At 56.1% G+C, this 27,349-nt stretch overlaps 9 protein-coding genes across 9 annotated transcripts; 4 read left to right on the top strand and 5 right to left on the bottom strand.

The window, feature by feature from the left end:
• Positions 1-44: 44 nt before the first annotated feature.
• On the bottom strand, positions 45-2,363 carry E0L32_003976 (uncharacterized protein; the record flags this gene model as incomplete). The annotated part of the gene is made up of 3 exons (XM_031138334.1): positions 45-1,871; positions 1,927-2,190; positions 2,247-2,363. 3 exons carry the CDS (start codon positions 2,361-2,363, stop codon positions 45-47), a joined length of 2,208 nt encoding a protein of 735 aa, XP_030998038.1.
• Positions 2,364-2,853: 490 nt separating this feature from the next.
• On the top strand, positions 2,854-4,108 carry E0L32_003975 (uncharacterized protein; the record flags this gene model as incomplete). Its single annotated transcript, XM_031138333.1, has 3 exons — positions 2,854-2,890; positions 3,330-3,363; positions 3,430-4,108. 3 exons carry the CDS (start codon positions 2,854-2,856, stop codon positions 4,106-4,108), a joined length of 750 nt encoding a protein of 249 aa, XP_030998037.1.
• Positions 4,109-4,444: 336 nt separating this feature from the next.
• Positions 4,445-6,262, bottom strand: E0L32_003974 (uncharacterized protein; the record flags this gene model as incomplete). Its single annotated transcript, XM_031138332.1, has 1 exon — positions 4,445-6,262. The coding sequence occupies one exon, from the start codon at positions 6,260-6,262 to the stop codon at positions 4,445-4,447; it is 1,818 nt and encodes a 605-aa protein (XP_030998036.1).
• A 1,435-nt stretch (positions 6,263-7,697) lies between these two features.
• Positions 7,698-8,783, top strand: E0L32_003973 (uncharacterized protein; the record flags this gene model as incomplete). Its single annotated transcript, XM_031138331.1, has 1 exon — positions 7,698-8,783. The coding sequence occupies one exon, from the start codon at positions 7,698-7,700 to the stop codon at positions 8,781-8,783; it is 1,086 nt and encodes a 361-aa protein (XP_030998035.1).
• A 1,414-nt stretch (positions 8,784-10,197) lies between these two features.
• Positions 10,198-11,462, bottom strand: E0L32_003972 (uncharacterized protein; the record flags this gene model as incomplete). Its single annotated transcript, XM_031138330.1, has 3 exons — positions 10,198-10,630; positions 10,758-11,279; positions 11,380-11,462. The coding sequence occupies 3 exons, from the start codon at positions 11,460-11,462 to the stop codon at positions 10,198-10,200; spliced, it is 1,038 nt and encodes a 345-aa protein (XP_030998034.1).
• A 2,364-nt stretch (positions 11,463-13,826) lies between these two features.
• Positions 13,827-15,046, top strand: E0L32_003971 (uncharacterized protein; the record flags this gene model as incomplete). The annotated part of the gene is made up of 2 exons (XM_031138329.1): positions 13,827-13,933; positions 13,993-15,046. 2 exons carry the CDS (start codon positions 13,827-13,829, stop codon positions 15,044-15,046), a joined length of 1,161 nt encoding a protein of 386 aa, XP_030998033.1.
• Positions 15,047-15,641: 595 nt separating this feature from the next.
• On the bottom strand, positions 15,642-16,700 carry E0L32_003970 (uncharacterized protein; the record flags this gene model as incomplete). The annotated part of the gene is made up of 1 exon (XM_031138328.1): positions 15,642-16,700. The coding sequence occupies one exon, from the start codon at positions 16,698-16,700 to the stop codon at positions 15,642-15,644; it is 1,059 nt and encodes a 352-aa protein (XP_030998032.1).
• A 721-nt stretch (positions 16,701-17,421) lies between these two features.
• E0L32_003969 (uncharacterized protein) lies at positions 17,422-20,181 on the bottom strand (the record flags this gene model as incomplete). The annotated part of the gene is made up of 1 exon (XM_031138327.1): positions 17,422-20,181. One exon carries the CDS (start codon positions 20,179-20,181, stop codon positions 17,422-17,424), a length of 2,760 nt encoding a protein of 919 aa, XP_030998031.1.
• Positions 20,182-24,628: 4,447 nt separating this feature from the next.
• E0L32_003968 (uncharacterized protein) lies at positions 24,629-26,465 on the top strand (the record flags this gene model as incomplete). Its single annotated transcript, XM_031138325.1, has 3 exons — positions 24,629-24,715; positions 24,800-26,281; positions 26,352-26,465. 3 exons carry the CDS (start codon positions 24,629-24,631, stop codon positions 26,463-26,465), a joined length of 1,683 nt encoding a protein of 560 aa, XP_030998030.1.
• Positions 26,466-27,349: the final 884 nt, after the last annotated feature.

Raw genomic sequence — 27,349 nt, 5'->3', positions numbered from 1 at the left:
ATACATGCAAATGAAACTTTCCAGCAAGCCGTGATACTCTGCAGTCAATAGCTATCTCTGGATTTGAGAATCTTCAATGCGTTGTGCAGGTCCGTAATCTTCTTCGATAACCGTGAACGTCGCTTCTTCTCAGAGATTGTCTCACCAGCAATGTCTTCGAGCTGCCTGGCTTCGAGATTTAGCACCCAATCCTGGGTGAAGACCTTCAAGGGGCTGTCGGGTCCATGCAACAAGGAATGATCGACCGCGAGTTGAAAGATGTTGTCGATATACCGGTCAAGCGCCAGGTTGTAGTACGCGTGGAGGATATCGTGAATCTCTTCCTGCAACAGCTCTGTGTTGTGCTTGCCCTCAGCAGCCTCGGCGATGTCATCCAGATTGACCATGTACTGTGGTTCTGCGAATCGCCGATCCTCCTTAGCCTTAGGCCGCAGAAGCGCAGTGATGCGGTGACCCCTTGACTTTGAGAGATCAGCAGCAAACTGTCTGTTGAGAGTGTACGGTTGTTTGCGCTGTTGTACCTGGATAAGCATGTCTGCTTGTGCCATCGCTTTCCTGTAGCAGTCAAGTAGGCCTTCGAGAATTTCGGCCCATAACTGTATTCGTGTTGGCTCCTCCGGGCAAATGGAGCGTAGTGTTGCAGCAATGAAGCGGTGAACGGTAACGATGATTCTGCTCATGTATATCCTGGTCATGTCCCCCCATTTTCTGGATTGTTCAGTGAATGCCACGGAGAGTAAGTTTGGGTTGAAGGTCCCAAGTTCCAGGCCCCTGAACTGCAGATACACTTCCTTAATCCAATCAGTGAAGCCTTCATTGGGCATAGGTATATCCTTTGGAAGAACGAGTATTTCTGCGAGTTCCATCTGTTCTTTCGGAGAGATTTTGTCGACACCACTCTCCTCGAGCAGGACTCGTAGAGTGTCGACTGAAAGACCACTCTGGCTTTCTGAACGATCGCCAGCATCAGATGGTTCAGGTGATTCAAGCGGTTGGGACTCCTCAAGACTACTGAAGTGTCGCGAATGAGCCAGTCGCTGGAAATCGGCATTGAACACATCGGTAAGGTTCACCACGTGGGTGATGAGACGAAGGTCGGTTTGGTTGAAGCTTGAATGGGCATTGTAATCCGCGGCCAGTCCTGCTCTTGCACGATCTTGGAAAATTCCCGCCATTCGACTCAGAAAGCTGCGTTGTTCACGTTCGTCTTGACGAGAGGGCCCAAGCTTATTCAGTTCCACTGTGCATTGTCGTATCTGGCTGGCAACATCCTGCACCAGCTTAGGGAACTCGCGTCGGGTGATATCAAGTAAAAGTGACTGAAGCTGCTCTTTGAGGGCAAGAATACCCACTCGGTCCTTGGGAAGATCAGACCATGGCTGTATCCGGAGGCCTTGGTCCAATTCGGACACGGTCTTGACGCCATCGTCAGAGCTCCGGTTCTGGACAAGAAAATACCCGAGAGTGAGAGGGCGTTTCTGTCCCATGACGAGATCGCATACAGAAGCCCGCATCGTTGGTTCCATGACAAGGTCGGGCTTGGTGAGCACACCGAGAGTTCGTTTGCCATTCTTGTCGTACTCTTCGGCAAGCTCAAGGATCTCTTGCGTGGCAATGTCGACGTTACTGGGGAGTACAGCTAAGATGATAGTGCGATCATCTCTGATGTATCTTTTGACGAGGTTCTTGACCATAACCATGTCATCTTTGGTAGTGCCGTGAACGGTGGTTCGAAAGATGCCAGGGACATCGATGATGGTGAGATAATCCTCCCTAGGCCCGTGCACCTCGATCTTGAGAACGTCCTCTGAGAAGATGGCACCACCGTGACCACTTGAGAGATCGGTCCGCAAGCCCATCTTCTCATTGGCCTGATACTTCACGTAAGCAGTTGAATCCGATGCGGGATACTTGAGATGAACAGACCTTTTTCAAGATGTCAACAAACTTATCGCGAAATTCCGAGGCCGAAGACACTTTGGTCTGGAAAGCCTCCACCTGCTTCTTATGATCTTCCGAGGCGCGTGGACCTGGAATGATTCGAACGTGAACACATTCGTCCTTATCACGGCGGGAGGTGATCTGGGTTGCATGCCGGGTACAGAGGTTTTGGTCCTTAGGAAACGGAACACCGCTCAGGCTTTCCAAAAGTGAGGATTTGCCAGAGCTTTGGTCTCCAACCACAACAAGCTGATCGATGCACCGTTTAGATAAATGGGATTGGCAAATGGGAATGCGTTTCTCACCTGCGGGAGAGGCACGTGTTGACCGATGTTCAAGTCACGCAGTTGATCAACCTTTGCAAGCAAGGTAGGGTTCGAGATAGAGGTGGTGATAGAGGTGGTATCTTGCTTCAGCGTCATGTTTTGAAACCCGTATCAGATAACAGTGTGGTGAGGATTTGGGTGGGGTGTAGTCAAGAAGTCAGAGAATTGCAGGTTGGGATGCCAATGCAGTGAAAGCTGGGTTGTGAATTGTGAGATGGTCTTTTAGGTCTGATCATCCCCTCTTTATAGACGAAGATGCCACACAGATGCCTGAGAATTAGAGGGCGAGTACCGTGAATGCCATTCATATGCCTCTTTGTAACGAGAGCGTTCGATTGGCTCTTTTTGAGGCTTGCTAGTTTCCGGCAAGCCCGCATCGCTGGCCACAAGCAGTGTCTCATCTGATCGACGTCTCTCTTGTTGAAAGCTCGAGAGCTGTCCCAGAGTGGGCACGGCTAGAGCTTGCAGAAGCACATTTCTCTCAGAGTCGTCTCTGGCTGGCTCATTTTGAGGCGCGAGTAGTGCACTTTGCTGCCGATTGGTCGATTTTGAGGCTGCAGACGAGCCCCACACGATGAGTTCCATGATGGATGCCTCTCCAGCCGCTGTGGGTGCTTATCATGGTTGGTTGATTCGAGGCCCTCATCTCGCTCTTTCCCTTCGCATTGGTCAAAAATGAGGATGTATGGCCAGCCTTACTTGCGGAACGTGCCGCCCACCGGCACGGGAGGCCTCAGGTCGCTACTCTTAGGTTCTCGGCCTTGCTCTGTTCTGTCTTCCTGGCGGGTTCAGAGCCAGTCACATCACAACCCGAATCAACCCGAACACTGCTTCGAATACATATTAAGGCTACAACATGCTTTAGCGCAAACTTTAATTTTACTCTTTGAGACTGAAATGTCGTAAATGCTCCTCAAAGTTAAAATAGGCAAGTCATATTTCAGTATATATCGCCTGGGTGTTCAGCCCAGTTTCCCTGATCTGACTCCTGTCCATGTCACCTCTTTCAAACAGTCCTGGGTGTGTCGGCTTCAGGTAACCCAGGACTGCTGATTCATTCAGCAACATCGCCTGATCTAATCAAGCCGGGCCTCCGGTGTGTGACATCGGAGATCCATTTTTCTTTACATCTGTCAAACAACGAGCTACATTGTCATCGCAGAGCATTTGGTCAAGAAACCTTTTACCCCGGCTATGGTTGCTATGATCCTTCAGCGCTCCCGTTAGAGTACTTTGGGGACGCCGGTCTTAGTGGCTGTGGCAGCAATGAACTTCTCATTAAGTTCGACAGCTTCGCGCCTCTTACCGGGTCTTCACTCTTGTCAGAGAACGAGTGCGCTGAAAGCTTCTATCCGGATCAAGGACTCTCCTTTGATGCTCTGCCAGTCAATGATTTGGGCACCAGCCCTACCCTCAGCTACACCACGCCTTACCCACCTCTTCCGAATGCCGGCGACGCTTGGATTCCTTGGCAGTCGTTTGGTGACTTCTTACCGTATACCCAGCATCTTTCCCAGGAACAACCCTCTATTTCTTCTCCAGAAGTTGTTCTTTCTTTGGATGACCAACAGCAAATATCTCAACCGACTTCAAAGGAAGGTCCCACCCCCTCATCGGACGGTGGCACCTCCAGGGCCTGGTGTGGGATCTGCAACAAGAGTTTCGCTACTTCTAGCAACCGGGACCGTCATCTCAAGACTCAGCACCGACTGGTCGACGAATACTGGACCTGCCCCATCAAGGGCTGTGGAAAAACTGGCAATCGAGGCAGGAAAGACAACGTTCGACGGCACTTTAGGAAGAAACACCCTTTGATGGATCCTTCCAAAGTTGGTCTTTAGAGAGGTTTATTACCATAGCTATTCAAGTCGAATGCTGTCCACGATAGGCTCTTGAGGATCGGGAGTCAATACGATGGCATATCACTATGCTGAGGTAGATGCTGGTCAGGCCCATGGTTTGATGAGTTTCTGGCCTGCTCAGTGGTATATTACTGGCTACCAGCTTTTGAAACCCAAAACCAAAGGGATTTTGTACTAAGCGTAGACTTATCGAATAGACTTACGGGGTAACAATCTACATTACTACTTGACAGTGAATGACGATCAGTACACACGCAGCTCTCGAGTTATTCTAAATGCTGCTCATCACCATCACCCCCAGATACCAAACGCCAATTACAAATCACTACTGATTCCCTTCTTGTACGCCGCAAGAGCCCTCTCCCTGGCCCCCTTGTGCTCCACGATCGGCTCCGGATACCCCTTCTTCTTAGCCTCTGGTCCCGCTCCGCGTCCGTACGGCTCGTGCACCGCGTCCCCCTTGACGCCCTTCAGCTCGGGCACCCACTTGCGGATGTACTCCCCGTCCGGGTCAAACTTCTCACTCTGCAGCAACGGGTTGAAGATGCGGAAGTACGGCTGCGGGTCGACGCCCACCGAGGCCGCGAACCCCCACCCGCCGTTGTTGCTGGCAAAGTCGCCGTCGATGAGGTGCCCCATAAAGTACTTCTCGCCCATGCGCCAGTCGATCAGCAGATCCTTGGCCAGGAAGGACGCGACGATCATGCGGCACCGGTTGTGCATCCACCCGACGTGGTTGAGCTGGCGCATCGCGGCGTCGACGATGGGGAAGCCCGTGCGGCCCTCGCACCAGGCCGCGAAGTGCGCCGCGTCGTACGACCAGCTGATGTTGGCGTACTCGGGCTTGAAGGGCTTGTTCATGCAGACGTAGGGCCAGCGCGCGAGGACGTGCTTGTAGAAGTCGCGCCAGGCGATCTCGCTGATCCAGCGCTGGATGCTCTCGTTGCCGGCGTTGAGCTTCTTGGTCTTGTTGCGGTCGCGCGCCATGCGGATCGCCGTGCGCGTGCTCAGCGTGCCGGCCGAGAAGTGCGCCGATAGGGATGAGGTGCCCGTCTCGGCGGGAAGGTTGCGCGCCGCCGTGTACTTGCCGACCTTCTCCTCGCAGAACATCTCGAGGCGCTTCGCGGCCTCGTGCTCGCCTGCCGGCCAGAGGGCGCGGAAGCGTTCGGCTTCGTCTTTGGTGATGCGCTTGTTGGCCGGGGCGTCGGGGACGCGGGAGGCGAAGAGGTCCTTGAACTTTGTGCGTGCGCTGACGTGGTTCTTGGCCGGCGGGTCGAAGAGCTCGAGGAGGTGCGGGTGGGCGTGGACGTGGGCGACCCAGGCGCGGTACCAGGGTGTGTAGACAGCATACTGGTTGCCCGCGCCGGTGGTGAGGGTGCCGGGAGGGACGACGACGGTGTCGTGCATGACATCCATGCTGATATCCTTTTCTGCTAGTGCTCTGACTAGCTTTGCTTCTCTGCGTAGCTCGTCGACTTCGTATTCCATGTTGGTGTAGAGATGGCTTGCATCCCATTCTTCAAGTAGCTCCTGTATCCTGCCCGGAATGTCCTTGCGCTTCTCTACAGTCTCGACGTACAGCGGTATATCCAACTTGGCCAGCTCTTCCTTCAATACCTTCAAGTTTCGGATGGTGAAGTCGACTCGCACGGGAGAGGTGAGGTGCGCTTCGAAGTCCTCCGGGCTGACGAGGTACATAGTCACGAGCGGCACGCCTGCTTTCGAAGCCGCCTCGCTCGCGGCGCGCAGGGCACGATTGTCTGCCGTGCGTAGGTCGTTCTTGAACCAGTGGACCACGGCACCCTTGACCTTGATCTCCTGGCGCTGCTGGAAAGTCTCGTCGAGGGCGTCGTTGAGCAGCTCCATGGGCCGGGGGAGTTTGCCCTCCTGATATGCCTTGGCGCGGGCATTGCTCATCTCGTGGGGGTAGTATTTGCGCAAGACGACACCCGCCTCCTCGGACTGCTGCCAGAAGGGGTGCGGTTGTCGGAGAGGGTCGGTCGACGAGGAAGCTTTGGAGAGCACGCGCTCCGGCGAGGTAGACACGCTGGAGCGGAAGCGCTTGGAGCCGCGGAGGGCCGCTGCGGCGGAGGGGGCTGGCGCCTTGCGCTTCGCTGCTCGCGCGGCGGGCATGGTCACGACTGTGTTGCGGGTGTGAAGCAGAGAACACCGATTGAATTGTGCGAAGGGCAAAGGATCACGACGATGCGAGAGCAGAACGCGACGAGCGGTGTGCATGAAACGGGATTTCAGTCAATTGAGAGCAAACTATCTAGGAAAGCCAGGTGCGAAACCGCGAAGCGCGAGGCGTAGGAGTTTTAAGACGCGGCGAGGTGCCGTCATGGACATGTTTGCTTTGTCGGGAGCTGAGCTGAGTCGCCCGATCTGTTGTACGTCATGATTCAGCCGCCATCGGCGGAGATCGAGCTAGTTTCGGGGGGAGAGTGCACTAGGATCGAAACCTAAAATATTTACTGGTTACCAATCCATTGGCGTGGGAGACATTGGGCAACTATTTTGTACCTCCACATCCAGCTGTTCCTTAAAGCATGTGAGTCTAGAGCATACTTTAAGTAGTCTTGCACTCTTTGCCCGACGTCCACACCAGAAAGGTGCTACCAAGATCGCTCACATACATATGAAGAGAATCAAGAGTTCTGGGATATGATATCTTTAGAATTAGAGAGTGTTTGTCTGGAGATTACGCGAAAGGTTGAACACTTCCGAGCAGCATCATAATGCAGGCAACCACAAAGAAAACACCGTTCGGATTTACTCAAACGGAACTGGGAAGTCCAAGTTGAACTGGCGTCTCCAACAGATAGCACATGCAGTTATAGAACTGTCTCTATCATGCTGCTAGCTCACGAGCAATGTGCTATTCTACACTACTGTCAACTTGGGGCCGGGTTTGCGTCTGGCGGCTAGTCCGATTACTGTCTTGTCAAAGACAGTCACAGTCAGGACAGGCATGCACTTCATGCATGCGCGTTGACTGTTTGGTGCCTTTGCGGGCACGGTCAGGATTCGTCCAGGGATAACTCGCTCCAGGGCTTCTACGCGTCTAGGCGCGACACTCGCCATATCCTGGGTCGGGAAATTCCCCCTTATTTTCAACCTATACTGTGCTTGTGAAAGGCATAAGTAGGTTTGTTCTATCTGGTGACGGTGTTAACATGTGTTTTGACTTCTCCCAGGCTCCAAGTGATGTCTCCACGTGATGCAAAACTCGCTTTAATCCAGTCGTAGCCTTGCAGCAGCCCAGCACGCGTGTCCCGGAGAGGTGAGGGGTTGATGTTGCGTGGTCGTGATTGGTCTGATACAAGGCAGATATCTCGTGATTTATGAGGCATATACGCCCTGGGCCTGAACCGGAAGCCCAACCGAAGACTGCACAACCAAATCGATGCACATGGAACCAAAAGCACCTGTTCTTTCAAAGTATCCCTTTCCTACTAGTGATCAGAACGCACGATCGGCGAAACTGTCAGATATCTTCAAAGAGTTCATTCCCACAGTGCTCACGTTATAACGTATCGCAAACCCGTACCATCGCTGTGCGTAAATCATGGCACTCCAGACGACCTGGAACCTCGACCAGACATCCAACTCCTTGATCGGGGTGTCGAAGGGAGCATTGCATGCTGCAACAACCGATAATGTGCAGCCGCTGGCGATTCTGGCCTGTGAGCAGTTCGGCAATACGCTTGCCATGTGCCCAGCCACACTCCGAAAGATCGAGCACTCTGTCCTACCCGCGCCGGAGCCTAGAATGCTGTCATTTGTCAAGTCTACCGTCGGATGGAGTAAGAATGACTGTATCTCATACTTCGGTCAGAATATTGCCGGACTGCAGTTTCTCGGTCTAGCAGCCGCTCTTGTAACGCATAGGGATCTTTATCGTGCTGCTCAGACCTTGCAAGCGCTGCTAGCTAGTACCGCCAATGACAAGACGCTCCTCCCAACAGCCCGACAGATCACACACCTTCTCACCAGCCTCGAGTCTAGGTGTCATCTCGCAGGCTTTGCGGATGATGTTGAGGGGTGGCGATTACTCTTAGCCAAACATCCATCTACGAGTGACCCCAATGTGTTCAGTAGGTTAGCTTCACCGAGGCCTATACCAAGCAGTGATGCAATGGTTAGTCTGGTTGACGCACTTCGTCACCTTGGTCGAGTTGGGGGAGCTGATGTCATGGGAATCACGCTGACAGCGGGGACCGGTGCCCCGTGGATTATCGGATTCGTGAAATGGAGCCTAGGGCAGCCACCAACAATCCGGTGTAAGGCAAACGGCGGCACACTCCTCGAACACCCTGACTCTAGGGTTACCGTCATCATCTCCAACGGGGCTGTGATGGACTCTCCATCACCATACATTCCTCTATCCACAGCCCTGCCGAACTACTCGTTCCAGGGGAGGGCCAACCGTACGCTGGGATGGTTGACCTCCGGACGTATGGGCAGGGGCTCTTGCATGATCATCGATTTACTTCCGGTCTGGCCAAAGAGGCATTTCAACAGGCCATGCCACCGGCTCTATGCCAGGCAATGGTGGCGATTTTACGTCGGTCATATTCTGGAGATCACTGGCCGCCGGAAGGTACTGCCAATGGGTCGCTTCCGGACATATCTGGGTCCGCGTTCAGTCTGAAAGAGAAGCTGGGATTTTCTCCATTTCGGAGCTACGAGACCATCTTGAGGATTTACAAGCTTCTTTTTGGCCACGACTTGCCTCCCGAAGTCAGCAATTCCGGGCAAAGCATATCCGGTCTCCACCATGTCGCGCTTTTCACCGAAAATTGCCAGTGCGAAACATGTGCTGGTAAACGGGACGATGTAGGGTTTACACCTTGCCTCAAACATTCATTCTTTAGCGGACTCGGCTACGTCGTTGCAGACGTGCTAGCCTTATCACTGGTCAATGAACCTGAGCACTTAAGGGTCTCGGTTCGACCACGCCATGGATGGGTGGATGTGGAAGGCCAACACTTTTTCCACAACAAGCTTGGTCAATATCTAGAAGGGAAGCCACCCAGTCATATTGGGTTGAAGTTTGTGCTTGGGCATTGTTTGGAACTCCTGGGGCATGATAATGGTGAGGATATTTTACGGGACTGGGCCGTAAGCAGCACCAAGGGACAGGCTGTATGGCCGGCCATTTTCGAAACTCTTTCATCCAGCAAGCAGGGCTTTGCATCAGTCTCATGGTATCCGGGGTTCATCAGACACAATGGCGAGACGTTCACTAGGGTCACCTCGTCCGGTGCAACGGAGAGTGGGTCCCAACGCAACATTCTCGGCAAGGTCAAGAAGCCGTGCAATCTATTTCCGAACATGAAGTGGCAATGGATGCTCTCTATCATGGACGGAGGTAGACTGGACATTGGCTTAGAAGTTACGGGGGACCCCACGTGTAATGGTAAGGGCCTTGGGGTTTGTCGTATCATCCCGAACCTAAGCAGTGCGCTTCTGGTTAGGGGTTGCCCGCATAGCCCTAATGCAGATCTGGAGTTGGAGCTTCCCTTGGAACGACTGAGTTACAGCGGGCCTCTTATCCCGTGCAACAAAAAGTCAGGGATCAGCATTGTTGCTGTAGACGGCGACGCAGACCTCAGGTTCCTTGCCCTGTCTCGATACGAAGAGGACCAGGCAGTTGTCCTTCGTGACAAAGCTTGCCTGGCTTGCTGTTTGGATATATGCAAGAAGGCCGGGGCTCGGGTTCTTATCCTGTAGCTATCTCTATTTGACTGCTACGGCCATATGGCTTCTTTAGTTCAATGTCGATCCGGCCATCAGGCCCTGTTTTCCCCGAATGAGTGCTCCACTAGCTACATCCAACGGGCGCACTGGTAACAGGGAGTAGCTGAATTAGATGTGTCCAACGCTTGGTGCAACACCACGTGAACCACTTCATGAACCAATTGGTGAGCCAGCCCTTGCTAAGAGGGTTTGGGCGTCACTCTGTTGTTCTCATGCATATACCAGTATTTCCAATATGATCATCAGCACTCTAGTATCTGAACCTGCGCGTTGTCCAGCTTCTTGACTCCACGAGCGATATGTCGTCATTCGCTCTTCTTCTTCTCCTCCTCTTCACCCTCTTTAGGAGGCTTCTCCCCCGTCAGATGCCCATGCTTGTCGTCGTCCTCGCAGCGCTCCCTCTCGAGCTTCATGTCCATGATGATGCTCAGCTCGGGGCAGTAGTCGAGGATCTTCTTGCGCTGCACGGGGTCGGCCCAGACGTCGTCGTGCAGCTGGGCGCCGCCTTCGCGGATGTGGAAGCCCATGGGGCTCTCGATGTAGACGTCCTCGACGGCGAGGGCGCCGTTGGTGCCGGAGGCGACCTTCTCGCCGGGCATGATGGAGAGGCGCTTGCCGAACCACTCGTCCTCGGGCTCGGTGTCGTCGTGGCGGCGCTGGAACTTGAGGACGCGGCGGATGGCGGCGACCTTGCGGAAGGAGAGGCCGCCGTTGCCGGAGAAGTGGTCGTCTGGGGTGCTGATTTGCGTGCACAATTAGTCAACCGTCTTAAACCTTTTCGCCCGCTGTGACAAACATCGAACCGCCACTACCCCCCAAGGATGTGTGGTACATATAGCATCGACTCGAGGAAAACCAAACATACCGAGGAGCACCAGCCCAACTCCACTCGAGCCAATCATTCAGGCCCTTCTCCGAGTTGGCGCACAAGATACTATCACTCTCAAACTTGAGGATGTACTCGACGCCCGGCAAGTAATCGTCGTAGAACGAGATGTTGGTCATGAGCCGCGAGACCATCTCCTTGGAGCCGATCTCGGGGCCGGGCAGCATCAGCAGCGTCAGCCGGCCGGCGACCTGCCAGTACTTGATGGCGTAGCTGCGGCCGACGCTGATGACGCTCTCCTCGGAGCCGACAAAGACCATGCCCCAGTCCGGCGGGACGACGGCGAGCATGTGCAGCATCTGCGGGACGAGGTGCGGGATGGGCCGCGACTCGACGAGCAGGGCGACCTTGGGCTGGACGACGGCGGGCCGCTCGGCCTCCGGGGCCGGGTGCCAGCTCACGCCCAGGGCGGGTATGCGCTGGCGCGCGGCCTCGAACTTGGAGCGGATGGTGTCATGGACGGCGGGCGGCAGGTGCGGCACCAGGAGGGCGACGGACCAGCTGCGGTCGCCGTAGAGCGGTGTCAGTCAGGACAATGAGGCCTCCCGACCCCGGATGTCGTCGGATCTCGAATGGACGGGTGGGGGTGGGATATACTCACACGAGTATCAAGGTGAGGCCTAGTATGATCTTGGTCTTGGTGATGTTGAGGAAGCGCCCGAGGTTCGAGGCGCCTACAGCCATCTCGCTCGAGTTTGCGAAGGCGCCGTATGCGACTCGGACAGAGACTTGGTGACGGAGGTGGCGCACAAATTAAGAGAAACGAACAGACAAGATAGACAGGTCCAAGCTCTCAGACTCTGTGTACTAGGAGTCAAATCCCAGATCAGCAGAGGAGCCGGCGCCCAGCAGCCGGACCGATACGCTGTTGCTACACTGTTGAAGCTCCCGAGGGACGCAGCGGAGCGCGGAGCTCGCCCTAGGCGCACATCTCCCGAACCCAGGCCGGCGCTTGGTAGCGAACACGAGAGATATTCAAAGCAAGGCCGTGGAGCAAAAACAAAAATTGGATCGCTGTCTTCTCTCTCTCTCTCGTATGGACTCCGAGACTCGTGATGCCGTTGAGAGCTGAAGTGGTCAAATTAAACGTCAGGCAGCAGCTTAAAGAAAAGAGACATCCGTCACCCGAGTCTGGCAAAGCGTAGTTTTTGGACCCCAGAGCAAATTCGCTGCAAATAACCAATCAGTCGGTCATGCTGTATCTCGTTTGGATCCACAGAAGTGTACATACATCTCCGCAAGAGGCTGGGATTATGATTAGACTTATTCTTATGTCTTCTCTTGGTTGGGTTGGGGAAGAGAAAGGGGGATTCGGTAGGTAGCAGCAGACCCAGCATCCGATCGCGCCGTCATCAGGGGGCTGAGTGATATCAGCCCAGCAGTCTTCAAGGAGAGTGGAGATGGGGTCTGCGGGTGTCTGCAAGGCCTGGTTCAAATACGAGGCGACTGTGTGAGATAAAATGAATGCCATCCAATTTTCCGCACCCAGTGAGAGAGTCGCAAGTCAGATTTTAGCGCTCTGCTCTCTGGTGTCAACGCTCATCATCCCGCATGGGGTCTAGCCAAAACGAACCCACACAATCAAAACGTTGCCAGACTGCTGTCTTTTTCCAGAAAGGATGTGTGCCAGAGAGCTGTTTCGGCAGAGTGCAGCAGAGGTGCATTGCCTGGCACCAGAGGGGAAACAGACAGAGACAAGGGACGCGTACCACCCTCACGCTCTCAGACAAACTGAAGCAGATCCCGACGTCCTGTAGAACCAAACGTGTCTCTGCCCTGGACCGGACGAAACAGGCCATCGTGACGAGGAGAGCATGCCTTTTGAGGACTAGGTACGAAGCAAGGCCCCTTTTTCTTCGTCTTGCTGTCCCGCCAAGCCCCCGCCGCACCAACTCAGCAAAATCCCGCGAGGTCCGGAGATGGATGGATGATGGGCGGATTTGCAGTACGGAACAGGTGCGTTTTTACCAGGTTGCCAATCCCTTCACGGGGGAGGGTAACACGAACATAAGCAAGAAGCGTCACGGATTTTCCTACTGGTGAATTGAGATTCCCCGATGTGAGGCGATGCGGTGCGTCTTTGCCAAGACCGGCCCCAGCCCAGTCGTCGTCGTCGTCGTACGTTACGTATGCCTGCGCACTTGGACCCGAAGTCGACGATCCGGTCGTCTTGTTAGCTTGCCCTTTTGTTTTAGGGGTCCTCTAGCAAGCAAGCGAGAGGCCACCTTCTTATCCTTATTCTTATTCTTTAGGGCGAGTCGTGTCCCACTTCGCATGTCGCCAAAACATGCGTGTCGCCCAGCTAATGTTTCTGTTCCTGACCGGGAAGTGCGGCACTCACTGGACGGTGATCTACCCTACCTATCTTGTACTTGTACTTGTTTTTGCCTAGCCCCCAATGTCGTCCCGCTCCTCCTCCTCATCCTGCTCGTGTCACAAGTGGGCTCCAGAAGGGCTGCTTGGCTCGAGCTTGCGCCCCCCCTTTACCAAACAGGCGAAACGTACGTCGAAATGAGTGATGGTGTGGTGGGCTGGATGACAAGGATTGTCGGATGGGGATGGATGCCCAGCGTGGCTTGCCGGGTTTCCTGTGCTGAGTGAGCGAGCTTCCTGAAGAACTCCTCCATGCGCTCATCCCGCCCTCTTCCCCCCCATGTCCGGTCCCACATCTTTCCTGTCAGCTTCGATGCTTCTCTTTTGACGGCATGCGCCGCCAGACGGTTTCTTGATTTCCATACCTTTTTCAAAAGTTTAGACCATGCGCTTCGTTCTCTAGCTACAGTAGGTAGCCAAACCCTTGACCTCCCACCGGTCCGCAAGTGGTGAAGGCGGTCCGGCCCGCTCTACTGCAAGCCACACAACTCGGCACGCACACTCTACAACGTCAGTGAATGATAACGGTCATCGGATAAGCGCACGTGGAGGGAGGACGGCTGAGAAGGGTAAAAAGAAATGACGGTAAGTACCAGTCTTGCTTTTTGGCTGGTCTCGTGCCAGTCTCTTTTGTCCAAGCCGCTAAATGTCTCTAACTTCGAGCAGGTCCCAATGATGCTCAAGTTCGCCGGCGCCTGGGACCGGAGTAGGGACCTCGCCTCCTCAATATGGTCCCGGACGACCCGGCGCATGCGCATCGTCGGCGCCTTTGCGCTTTTCATGTAAGATAACACGAGCTGACCGGCCCGTGGAGTCGGGATTAACATGACCGAAATCATAGTATCCTCTCATTATCTCTCCTGGCCTCATTCCCTATCCACAGGTCCTTTAGCTACCCCAAGATCGGGTCCTCCGGAGGCGGCAATGGCGCCGTCAACTGGCAGCAGGGCGTCGTCTACAACGAGTCCAAGGTGGCCCTGCTCATCGAGAACCGGGCCAACCCCATCCTGGCGCCCCTGATGCTGCACTTCATCAGCGTCGTCCCGCCCGACTGGCGCTTCCGCTTCATGGGCTCCAACGAGTCGGTCGAGTTCATCAGCCGCTCCGCCGCCATCCGCGAGCACGTCAAGGCCGGCAAGCTCGACCTGACCTACATCCCCAACAACGTCACCATCAAGGACCAGGAGGACATCTCGTCCTTCCTCACGACCCGCTGGCTGTACGAGTACACCCTCCAGCCGGCCGAGTGGCTGCTCGTCTTCCAGACCGACAGCATGCTGTGCGCCAACTCGATGAACACCATCGACGACTACCTGCACTACCACTGGATCGGCGCGCCCTGGGGCCCCAACCGCTACTGGGGCGGCAACGGCGGCCTGTCCATCCGGCGCGTGAGCGCCATCGTCGAGGTCCTGCGCGAGCAGGTCCGCACCCCGCACTCGGAGCCCGAGGACGTCTGGCTGTCGGAGCGCCTGAGCCACCGGCCCGACGCCGTCGTCGCCGACTCGGAGATCTCGCTCGGCTTCTCGGGCGAAGGGTACAGCGGCAAGCCCGTCGAGATCGCGCACGGCAAGGGCACCTCGCTCAAGCTGGCGGCCGAGGGCCAGCTCGTCGAGGGGATCGACTCGTGGCGCGAGGGGTTCTACGAGCCCATGGGCTACCACACCGGCGCGTCGGGCAACACGCTGCACGGGCCCATCTGGGGCTCGCCCGAGAAGCGCGCCCACATCTGGAAGTACTGCCCCGAGATGAAGATGACGCTCAACATGGACGTCGCCAAGTACGTGCCCGGCAACTGCAGCGCCAACTGGAAGCGCAAGAAGAGGGATGTCGCGAGGCAGCCTCCCGTGGGGGAGGAAGAAGAACAAGAAGAAGAAGAAGATAAAGATGCATAGAACTGGCTTTTAGGCGATGAGAGAGTACATACTTACTTTTGTTGTATCATATGGGTCTTTTCCAGAGAAAGTATGGTGGTGGCTTGGACTATCTTTTGCATTTGGGCTATGACGAGATATGAGTTCCATGGCGAATAGCATCTAGGCGTCTTAGATATCACGGCTGTGACTTGGCAATACATCATATGTCTTGATTTGGCTGGGTGGTAAGGAGTGATTGATAGTTGAACAGGGTCGAGACTCGTTTTGTCAATCAACACTCGACCACAGCTCCCCCATACAAATCATGACCATTCTATTCCTCATCCTGTCCCTCAGTCTCACCCATGACTTGTTCCAGATATATAAATTAGGCCTGATGTGAAATATTGAAGCAGGTTTATTTGCCTCTGGGACTATCCAACCTCTCCAATGTCGCAAACTTGCATCGAGCGAGTGTATCGGTTCAGCGAAGCTGTTGCTGCAAACTTCCAATGCCCTGATATGCCAGGAGCCAAGTAGTACTGGATAAGATATACATCAGTTCGAAACATGTGTTATACTTGAACGCCATGCATCTTTAATCCCAGCACATCCCCCCAACCACCATTCTATCCTAGAGCTTCGCCCCCTTCTCCCCTTCCTCCTCCGCCTGCTCAGCCCTATAAGCCTCCATCACCTCCGCCCTGCCCCTGATCTCCACATCCCGCGGCCCTTCCTTCTTGAACCGCACGAGCACGATCCTGCTCCCGTCGCCTCCCCTCCCGCTGCTCTTGAGCTCCGGCCCGGGACCGTCGACAGCCAGCGCCTGCCTGCCGTCGCGCATGGTGAACAGCATCCGCGGGCTCATCACCTTCTCGCCCCACGGGATCTTCCCGGTCTTTCCGCTGGCGTCGAACTTGCCCGTCGCCGGGTCGGGCCGCGTGACGAACGCGAGCAGCTTCTCCCGCTGCGCCGCATAGTCCGTCGCCGTTGAGGAGGTAAACCTCGCGACGAGAGACAGCAGATACATCTGCGGCGGGAAGACGATGATCTCGTTCCGCCGCGCCCGGCCGAGCCACGCCGCCGCGTCCTCGAATTCCGCGGCGGTGTGCTCCAGCCCCCCGTCGGAAGAAGGGACGTGCTGGACCACCTCCTCGCCGCCGCCAGTGCCTACCGAGGTGGTCGCAGACAGAGGCATGAGGTACAGGTACATCTGCGTCGTGAACCGCTTGGGCATGTTGGTCGGCGTGACCCACCGCGTAAAGGGCACCAGCCCGTCCACATCCGGCGCGCCGCCCACGCCGCGCACCCACTCCTCGAAGCGCAGCGTCTCGGCGTGCACGGCCGCGCGCCCCCGCTGGCGCTCCTGCTCCGGCACGTCTAGCAGGGCCTCGTCCTTGCCAGCAGCAGCGATCGGCTTGGCGAGCAGGATGCCGCTCTCCTCAAAGGTCTCGCGGATGGCGGCCAGGCGGTAGGCCAGCGAGTCGACATGCCGCTGGGGGTCGTCCGGTCCGGGGACGTCCCCTTCGTGGAAGGGGGACAAGTTGCCGCCGGGGAAGACGTGGGCGGAGGGGAAGGAGCGGGAGTGGCGGACGCGGTGGAGGAGGAGGACCTGGTTTGTGGGGGAGAGGACGACGATGCTCGCGCTGGGGTGGGTGATCTTGCGCGCTTTCTGCTCCGGCTTGGGAGGCATCTTGTCTACATGCACACGGGTTGAGTACCGCCTTGTTGGCCGGGTCAACGGGCGATGAGACAAGGCACTGTGGCAGTGCGTAGCTGCACACGATGCCGTGTGCGATGATGATGATGTTGTTGTTGTTGTCCGGGCCACGACAGAGCTGATGCGTCGCAACTGAACCAATCCAGCCAGTCCGCGCTGACGGGTGTGTGTAATCACAAGACTAGTCAGGACTGCTGTGCATCGGCTGGGGATGCAGCTGGATGGGGTCATTGCACGGCTGTCGTTTATCAGGGCAACTCTCCCCTCGCTCTCCGATATGCGACGCCGCGGTGTTGAAAGTGAGGAGTCGGCACGGGGAAGACGCTAAGCAGGGCTGAAGCCGAGGCACGGCGGGCGGGGGGGCTGCTGCGCTACGTTCCGGGTGCTTGGGCTGCCCGGAATTGCGCCCCGTGAATAGCCGTCCCCAGCATCGAATCTGGGGTTTTCTTACTCAGTGACGACGACGGGCTTTCACTGTCATGTTTCATGTTGAAGATGGGAAATGTATTTGATGAAACCAATCTCAAGACTTGGCCCAAACTCGACGCCGTTGAAATAAATGTAGCACCGGGAAACCTCATTCATCCAACCTTCTCCCTGGAAGCCTACATCCGGCACACACACACACACAAACAACGTTGTCATCAAATCATGTAATCGTTCATCAACAACGCCACGCGTTCTATCGCAGATGCTAAAACCTCTTCCTCTCCTTCCCGTGGATACTGATCCGCCAAAGACAGCACACGCTCTTGGACTCGCACCACTGCTTGACCTCCTCCGCCGACACCTCCCCGTCGTACCCCACGCGGTCGAGCTCGCCCGAGTTCAGCCACGCGGCGAGGTCCTCGAGGATGATCGGGTCGTACAGCAGCATCTTCTCGTGCCACGACGGGTTCCGCGGGTCCGTCGTCGGCGGCGCCGTGGTGACGGCCCTCGTGATGAAGCCGAACAGCGCGGCCTGCTGGTTCGTCGGGCTGCTCGTCGCGAGCGACATGTCGGCCGCGTCCTCGCTGACGGAGATGTCGACGCCGGAAGGGGAGGAGAAGACGTGGTCCGAGGCCGAGACGGGCGTCGAGAAGGGGTCGTCGAGGTCCGAGTCGGCAATCTCCACTGCCGTCGCCGGCAGGTCCGAGGCGGCGGCTTTCCTACGCTTTGGCGTGACCGCCACTCCTTCTACCGCTTTTCTTGCGGCCGTGGTGGTCGACGTAGTGACGGCGGTGTCCTTCTTTGATCTTGCTCTTTTCTTGGCCGGTTGTGGCGCCGCGCCATCTGTAGTTTCTGATGGTGCCGCTGCTTCAACAGCAGCTTTGTCCTTTCTCGGCCTGCCCCTAGGCCGAGCGGGTGAGGTCGTCGCAGTCGTAGCCGCAGTCACCTCTGCTGCTTTCTTTCCACGCGGTGCTGCAGCCGACGCCGTCGTAGAAATTGCCATAGACTGGACAGACGTCCCCAGCGCGCTGCCACCATGCCTGCTCGTCCAGCACTGGTCAAGCAGAGCGATCATGGCGCTCCGCTTCTTGACCACCTTGAAGCCGTAATTCTTGACCTCCTTGGACAGCTGCGCATCCGTGAACAGTTCATATTTGGGGCGGGCCGTAGATGCGGCCGCGGTCGCAGACGCCTTACCCTTCCGTTTGGGCGGCGACACGAGGGCTTGCTGGTTGCTCGGTGGTGGCATCTCGTCCGGGCTGGGGCTGCGAGGCGGGGGGTCAATTCTCTTCGCCACGCTTGGAGAAGATATCGCCCCAGCAAGGCCGTTGACGGTGAATCGAGAAGGTGTAGCTGAGGTAGTGGGTGCGCCGTTGGGCAATTGCGCAAGACCTTTTCCTTGTGGCACGGGTATGCAAGGCGAATCGAGTAAATCGATGATCACTGCGGGGTTCTTTGTCGGGCTGGGTTCGACGAGCGGTTCAGACAAACAATCATGTAGGGGTACAACTTCTGCGCCATGAGGTTTTTCAGTCAATCGTGCGAGAGGATCCTCTGGAAATCCGGGCGAGTCGATGAGGTCAATGACCTCGGGCTCGTGCAGATCGCCGTCGGCACCTCTAGCGCCCGCCGCCCACAGCCTCGACTTTGCGCCGGTCCGCGCCATCAACAGACTGTCGCAAGGCTGCTCCTCGTCGACAGCATTCGACGCTGCAATCGCCACTTGCAACTCTCTGATTAGCGTCGGTGATTCCTCGCGCGCTAGCTGGCTGGACGTCCCAAACACAAAGTCTTGCCGCGTCGACTGTCGCATGGCCGAGGTAGGCGATAGTAGAACATTCCGACGCGTCGGCTCCCCTTTCTTCTTGCGAGTCTTTGAGGCCCCTTTTACGCCTTTCCTGAGCTGCGCGACAGGGTGGCCGGGGTTGTAGCAAATCTCCTCGTCATCGACCGGGAAGTAGTTGAGCAGCGAGTCAGGTTTCGGCTTCTCCACCGCAACCGCCTCTTCATCGTCAGTTCGCGCGGCGTAGGCCGCCGTCGCCAATTCCGTAATCGTGCGCGCCTTTTTCTTAGCGGCCTTCTTTTTGGGAGGAGGCATCGATTGCTCCTCTGGTTGTTTCGGGTCCTCCTGAATCTGTATCATATCCAGAACCTTGGGCCTCGGAGCATCATCCACGGGAGCTTCCACGCTAGGAAGGGCAGGCTCTTCTAGGTATCCAAAATTGGTGCGCAGCGAGCCAAAAATATCGTTGGCCGGGTCTTTGTATGGATTTTGATCTTGTGTCAAAACTTCGACGAATGCAGCAGGGTCGGAGGCAATGACAACTGTGTCTTCGGGCGGAGGAGTCCAGTCTGTCCTCCTTCTTAGGGCCGATTCCAGAATTATGGGAGGCTCATCTGTAGACCCCATCTCTTGCACCTCGTTTGTCTTGTTCTTTTTCTTGGAGGGTGATGCAAAGTATTTACTGACACTTTCGCTTGTCGTCATCTCGGAGAGGTCAGACGCCGCATGTTGGGAGGAGTCGTCCTTGGAGGGCGACCTCTCACCAACACTTGGGCTCTTGGAAGCCATGAATTTCCTCCAAGGTTTGTCGGATAATGGCGACGATATCTCTATGACCGCGATATTTTTCGGTCGAGGTGGTGTCTGCTGTGCAGTCTCGACCGGTTCAGGCGCATGCGCTTCGCTTCGTGATGTGTCGGGGGAGAGTTCGACAACGGCCTTCGGGATTTGCTTCCTTGGCTTGCGCCGGGGCTTAGGTTTTTCTGCCACATCTTTGTCTTTCGGAGCAGCTTTCCGTCTCCTCGGAGGAGGCTTTGTCTCTGGTACTGGTCCCTGGGCCGCTGGCGCAGGCAGGTCGTGTTCGAGCTGGGTCGCGCGCCACAGCTGGGCGGCGGTCGTAAAGGTACTCGGCGCATCAGCTGGGAGGGGTGCGGCTCGGCTTCCGGTGCGCAGAGGCCCCTTCTTAGGAAACCTCTGGGACAGGTCGCTCAGAGTCGGCAGATCGGGAGAAGATGAAGGCATAATCACGAGTGGTCGAGTTGGAGAGGCGGCGGCGGCGGCCACGACGCCCACCCCACCCGCCATTGCGATACAATGCGAGGGTCGGGCGGCGCGCAGAGCGCATACTCTAGGGACGGAGCCAGACAGGGCTGCTTCAAAGGCACATGAGCAAGCGGAAGGCTTCATTCATGGCAGCAAAAGGCGGCGCCGGGAATCAATGAGTTCACACGGTAGGGGGAGGAAAGCAACAAGTGCCCGCCACTTTGTTGATGGACAGCGCCAGCCAGGTCGCCAAAAAGCGGGGCGCACCGCCTGGTGCCAGGTCTCTTTACACTGTACGCGCATCACGATTTCAGCGCGGTGTCACATGATCGCCTGAGCCCGGGCCCCAATCTTTTGTCGATGCCTCAACTCGTTTAAATCTTTTCTATCTTTCCCACTCTAGCACTGTTCGAAGAGGATGAAGGAATATCGGAGAACGCGACGGACAAGTCTGATTACGCGGTCCCGATAGGGTAAGTCCATCTTTCTCATCCGTCGACAGTGCCCCAACCGGCTAGCAAAGTCTCCCAGGATGCACCTTGTGTGTGATCAGCATGTCCTGGGATTCAGGAGTCGCCTCGATGGCTTCCGTGCCGCAGATAAAACTTCCCAAAGGCCTTGAAAAAGCCGTGATGCCCAAGGTGTTCGTCATGGTACAGATACGGGTCTTACATTTGTCCTTTGCAAGGTTTCGAGAGTGATGTGACACCAAGTCTTGAGTGGCTGGAGACGACCAATCTACCGAGCCACAGAAAGTAGTACGCGCAAAATGTATACCGATATTAGGTAGCCGAGGGTCTGTCACAATTTCTATCAAGAATGTGTTGTACCAAAACAAGTCAGCTTGAAGAATGTTCGTGAAAGCGGGTTTGGCTCCCTTGTTGCACTTCCCGTAGTAGTTGGGAAGAGGATATCGTGATGAGCCTTTGGAAAGTCAGCCATCGGAGCCCAACTCGTATCTCCCAAAGTTGAAGGTATAACGGAAGATCGTTTCTCGCCTTCGCTGATCGAGAGCCGCGCGTTTGTCGTACTACTGGCCGAGACTTCTTGGACCGAGCTCGACCTGAACTCTGCACTCATCATCAGATTTGGAGTTATTATCCAGGCAGGTACACGCCGCGTATGATGATGCTGATTCTCTCTCTGCAGCTGGCAGGTGCCGCTGAAGCCTTGATTGGGTGTACACAAATAGACTAGGTGACGGTGATATTATGACTTGGAGAAGAGTGAGTTTGGCACTGACACAAGGTTATTGGTCAACAGAGAACTTCTCTTGTAGCTATTCAGCTCAGGGCATGATTAGTAATTACCACATCTTGACGAGGGCAAGGCAGATCCCCGAGAACCATAACAGAAGGCTGGGCGGGGGTGGGTGCAAGGTCTATTGATAAGTCTGCTTTCTTCAAGCACCTCGCTCTTGATTGAAAGACACATTTGTCAAGAGACACATCGAGTTGGCCTTTTTGTAATGGTATGATGCTGCGGGCTGATCGAATGTTCGCGAGAGGTACCGAGAAAGGACAGTTTGTTTGAGTGACCATCAAAACATTAGAAAAGATTATACGGGATACTGACCAAGAACAAACACACGGCCCGTCCGCAGGACCCAACAGGGAGAAGTTGCGGAATCACGCTCCGGGAAAAAAACCCATCAGCATCATCATCAAATGGTGCACGACGTGTGTTGGTCTTCGGCAACGAACAAGCGACGCTCGGTCCAAATACCAGAACACGTTCCAGACGACGTGATCAGCGCACAGTCGACAGCCAACGCAACAGTCTAGGATGCTCGTCTACTGGAAGACGAGTCGCACGCCACATCGCTTCTGGGTGTTCTATCCCGTGACCAGAAATATCATCATCACAAGGTTTCGGCTCTTCGGGGCGAGCAAGCGGATGGGGCCTAGACACTGAGGCTCAGGGAGACGGGCCTTGGCGCCAGAAGCTTGGCTCGTCCCAAATCAGAGGAAGGATCGATAAAATAGAGTGGTTCATTCGCTTACGACAGATCTTTACTCGACCGTAGATTGATCCCGCCTGTTGGGTTCCATTCGGCGCGCGGGTTGGCTACCGCTCTGTGGATCCAGCCCAATATCGATGCCGTCAACACGGAAAGGGATAAGATGAAATCGCCAAACGAACCATTGCTGGCTACGGTCTCCGCGAGAAAGCAGACCAGCCCGAAACAATGGTGAAAACGAATGGGGAAGTCCGACATTATTATATATAGCTTCATCTATATCGCGTCTATCTCGGCCGTTCATATCAGTCTTTGATATCGACAAATTGGACTCCATGAACCATCTTCACGAGACCTGCAGAGAGGTTCAGCTCCCCTCCAACTCTGTTATGAGAGACCAAAGATTATCGCCATGTAAATGAACTTTTAGCTCTCGAGAGATAATAGCACCCATCATGAGACCTGAGCGATGATGCCATCAAGAGAGCTATCTACCCGAAGTACCCGGAACAAGCTCAGACTGGTGGTTTAGCAAAAGTCCCAAGAGAAACCCACATGAAACTCTGTTCTTGTGATAGTTGACTTCCCAACAATGAACGCAAACTCCGGCCCGCACTTCAGGATCGAGCAATCAGTTGGTCTTTTCATCTCTCGCCAAGTACGCCTCATTTTTCGTAAAACCTCTCACTTACATGCAATGCAATTGTGTCCTTTGCAGCAACCGCGCCTCTGGAAGCGAATTTTCATGATGTGTTCCGGCTCTCGGCGCTACTCTCGTGCATGCAGAGGACAGGACAGGCCGTGCCTCCACTGCTGCCCACCAGTCAGACAGCTGTGCCTCCCCCCATACTAACGGGCGCTAATCCGCAGTGGCTCTGGATGGCAGGGCCTGTCACCTCCAAAATTGCGAGATAGCCCCATGGAGACCCCATCTCCGGCACGGCGTCGATGGGCTTCCGAATTGGGGTCAGGTTTTGCCGCGGAGGGCGCTCCTCCCATCCTCAGATAGCGTTAGGTCCGGCAGACTCTCCCACCTCACCTACTTGTACCCAGCGGTCGTGCAGTCTGCCCTTGCTGCCATGGTCGGCTAACATGTCCTTTCTGTGCTACGGGAAACGACATCGTGCTGCAGACTACATGGGCGAAGACAACACGCCGCATTCGGATGGCTTGATTGAACGTCTTCCTAGTGGACGGCGTCTGTCGCTACCTAGTATCCAGCTTGGCGTGCGCAGCTGTGGTGAGCGCTGCCACGAGCTGAATGGCCTTGCGTGGTAACTCGGCCGAACTGGAAACATGGGCCGGATTCCCGCGTGACTAAGCCAGTCAGGGGCGCGGCGCTCAACTTGACCAGCGCGGGTGCTCATTCCAGTCGCACCGGCTTCGATACTTCCTCGGCGTGATCAAAAGCCAAACCCGTGAAAAGCGCAAACCTTGCCGTCGAGCGATGGCGCTGCCCACGGGGCCCCTTCCCTGATGCCGGCTGCGCCAGCGAGTCTTAGGTGCACACCATCACCCGTTGGTGATCACGAACAAGAGAAAGACGCTGAGCTAGTGGGGATGAGACGCCAGCCAAGTCTCCGTTGGCTCCATTAGTTAGACTGGGAAAGCAAGACAGAGACACAAAGGGGCCACTCCTTTTAGCACTAGGATTGGGGGTCCCTCCCTGGACTAAAGAATGCCAAAAACCTGGGGTCCGGAGGAGGGCCGCCCGTGACTCTGGAGTTGGAAAGGAGTTGTTGCCATCTGCTTTGCTCACAATTAGCTCGATCCCTGCCATCGCCTCAGGGAATCCCATCTTGGATTTCCCCAAGTGAAGAGAATACTGGTTGATTAGTCGTGCCAGCGTCAAATTTGGGGGTCAGTCCAAGCCGCACCGCGTCCCGCACCATGGCAAATCATCTCGCGTTTCATGCATCCGCATAACGTGTGCGGCGAACGTGGTATTCGACCAGATCACACCCTCTACACAGGGCTCGGACTGAGCCTCTGATTAGGACTGGCGTCAATCGGTTTCCTCTGCCGCGCCCGCCATCTCTTCCCGCCCAAACTGTTTCCCCTTCCGGCGCAGCAGGGTCGGGATACCGTGGTACCCCTGTCTCCTCGTGGGGCCATCCCCCCTGCCCGAAGACCCCGTCCAGAACCTCGAGGCACGCGAGAGAGGTGCGTCTAGGATAGACTGACCTGCGCTTCCGATCAGATACAATCTCGCCCTACTCGCTTCACGTCCTCACGGGCCGTGAGGGTGGGGACCGACCTGTCCTCTGGTATCAGGCGTTGTCGAAATCATATATAGCAAGACAACTATTCCCATGTATTCTCCTCGATATCTCCATCTCCATCTCCACTCCGCAGACAAGTCTCATCTTCAGCTCGACTGAACCGTCAAACCACACTGATTGCTGCTTGGTGTCAGCTCAGGGCAAGTTCATCATCAACTCCACCGACTACAGTCCAACCTTCGCAATGGACAAGGGAGATCACGCCTCCAGCGGCGAGCACGCCGACACAACCCCGACCTATGTCAACGAGAAAACCGGTCATGATGTAAATGTCAGTACAACCCTATCCTTTTTCTTCCGCGTCACGGGATTATCATCTCTGGACAGGATCAGACACTGACGCAGTGAATTGCAGGAGGCTGCCGTCGCCGCGACCAAGGTCGTCAAGGGCAATGAGGCCTTCCAGGAGGCCATGATCAAGGAGCCCCCGCGGGCCTGGACCCAGGCCCAGATCCTCATCTACATCTTCTCCGTCATCGGCTTCTTCTGCTCGACCATGAACGGCTACGACGGCTCCCTCATGAACAACCTGCTCCAGAACCCGGCCTTCAAGCTCAAGTACGGCGTCCAGAGCGCCGGTATCTGGGCCGGCATCGTCTCCTCCATGTACCAGATCGGCGGCGTCGTCGCCCTTCCCTTTGTCGGCCCCGCCATCGATACCTGGGGCCGCCGCATCGGCATGCTCATCGGCGCCGCCACCATCATCGTCGGCACCGTCATCCAGGGCACCTCGCACGAGTCGGGCCAGTTCATGGGCGGCCGCTTCCTGCTCGGCTTCGGCGTCTCGATCGCCGCCGCCGCGGGCCCCATGTACGTCGTCGAGATCAACCACCCGGCCTACCGCGGCGTCGTGGGCGCCATGTACAACACGCTCTGGTTCTCGGGCGCCATGATCGCCTCGGGCGCCGCGCGCGCCGTCGTCGACCGCGGCGACGAGGACTACTCGTGGCAGCTCATCACCTGGCTGCAGGCGCTCTTCTCGGGCCTCATCATCCTCTTCTGCATGTTCCTGCCCGAGTCGCCGCGCTGGCTCTACGTCAACAACAAGCGCGAGGCGGCCAAGGCCATGCTGACAAAGTACCACGGCAACGGCAACGAGGACAGCCCCTGGGTGCAGCTGCAGCTCAACGAGTACGAGGAGTTCCTCGACATGGACGGCGCCGACAAGCGCTGGTGGGACTACCGCGCGCTCTTCCGCAACCGCGGCGCCGTCTACCGCCTCCTGTGCAACATCGCCATCTCCATCTTTGGCCAGTGGGCCGGCAACGCCGTCCTGTCGTACTACCTCGGCGCCGTGCTCGAGACGGCCGGCTACGGCGACTACCTGTCCAAGGCCAACATCACCCTCATCAACTCGTCGCAGCAGTTCGCCTGCGCCATCTTTGGCGCCTTCCTCGTCGACAGGGTCGGCCGCCGCCCCCTGCTGCTCTTCTCCTTCACCGGCTGCTGCGTCGTCTGGCTCGGCGTCACCATCGCCGCCGCTGAGTTCGCCAAGTCCGGCGGCGGTCTGCTGCCCGACGGCACCGTCCTGCAGGGCAGCAACCACGCCGCCTCCAAGGCCGTGCTCGCCCTCATCTTCATCTTCGGCTCCATCTATTCCGTCGGTATCACCCCGCTGCAGGCCCTCTACCCCGTCGAGGTGCTGTCGTTCGAGATGCGCGCCAAGGGCATGGCCTTCTCGTCGCTGGCCGTCAACGCCGCCGGCCTGCTGAACCAATTCGCCTGGCCCGTGTCGCTGCAGAACATCTCGTGGAAGACGTACATTGTCTTTACCGTCCAGGACGCCATCCAGGCTGCTATCATCTGGGCCTTCATCCCCGAGACCAAGGGTCGCACTGTAAGTTTCTTTGCTGAATGGAGCTACGGTGGTATGTGTACAGTTTGCTAATATTTTCGTGTGTCAATAGCTTGAGGAGCTCGATGAGATCTTCGCCGCCAAGAACCCCGTCAAGGCCTCCCTCGCCCGCAAGGAGATCGGCGTCAACGAGCACGGCGACGTTGTCAAGGTTCACGAGGTCTAAATGCATTTGGTCTAACCGCCATCGCGAGTTTGCTTTCCGGTAAGGGAGGGAAGCTTGGCAATACGCACAATACCCGTTTCGTCGATAAGGTTGCTGGATGTTATCCTTGGTGGTGATGATGCTAGATTGAAGAAGCCATTTGCATAGTATACATCCTCTCTTAATACACAATTCTTTTCGTTCACCAGATATGGCTTGTAGAGATTAAGGTGGTGGTCACCCTGCCGTCATCTTGAGGATGTCGTTCTATCTCAACTGGCTGTACGGCTTCGAATGAGTGCCTCACCGTGTCAAGACAACTACCAGAGAATGGCCTACATGCATTCAGAAGCTGGCAGTCACAAAGCCCCATTCCGAGACCCGGGTGTTCTTGGATGCCCTCAGAAACTTGGTTAACACCGACGCGATAGAATCGCTAGAGAAGAGACTGCACGGTTGTCGAGTTCAATTCCACCCGCATTTCACCAAGTTGACAGATAGGTTTGACAGCGTTCTGAAGGGCCAGCAGGAAGCATTCCTTTCTCCCGAATAAAACTGCTGAGGTAAAGGAGCTTGAGTCGCAGCTCCAGACGAAGCAAGGCCTGACGGACTGGCTCCCTGCCGGGCAGGGAACTGTTCACCTACCAGGCGTGGGCGGGTGCCGGAATGTCGGTATTGAACAAACGTTATGCCAGAGCCTGATCACCAAGCTGAGATATGATTGATATCTGAGGGAGAGGTCAGACGCAAGAGGGGAAAGGTTGCGTACCTCGCTCCTGCATTGCCAATCGTGACGTGAACGAGAAAGCAAGTCGACCTCCTGACACGCGTGCCTTCCTGCTACCACAGCCGACAGCAGAAAGCAGACGCGTCCCTGCTTTCCTTGGTCCCTCCTGCCTATCTAC

Source organism: Thyridium curvatum (genome assembly GCF_004353045.1).
Source record: "Thyridium curvatum strain D216 chromosome Unknown NODE_18_length_519074_cov_76.432364, whole genome shotgun sequence".
In the NCBI taxonomy this organism is placed as follows: domain Eukaryota; kingdom Fungi; phylum Ascomycota; class Sordariomycetes; order Thyridiales; family Thyridiaceae; genus Thyridium; species Thyridium curvatum.
The sequence above is the reverse complement of the archived record's forward strand: the minus strand, read 5'-3'. Positions and strand labels throughout refer to the sequence as shown.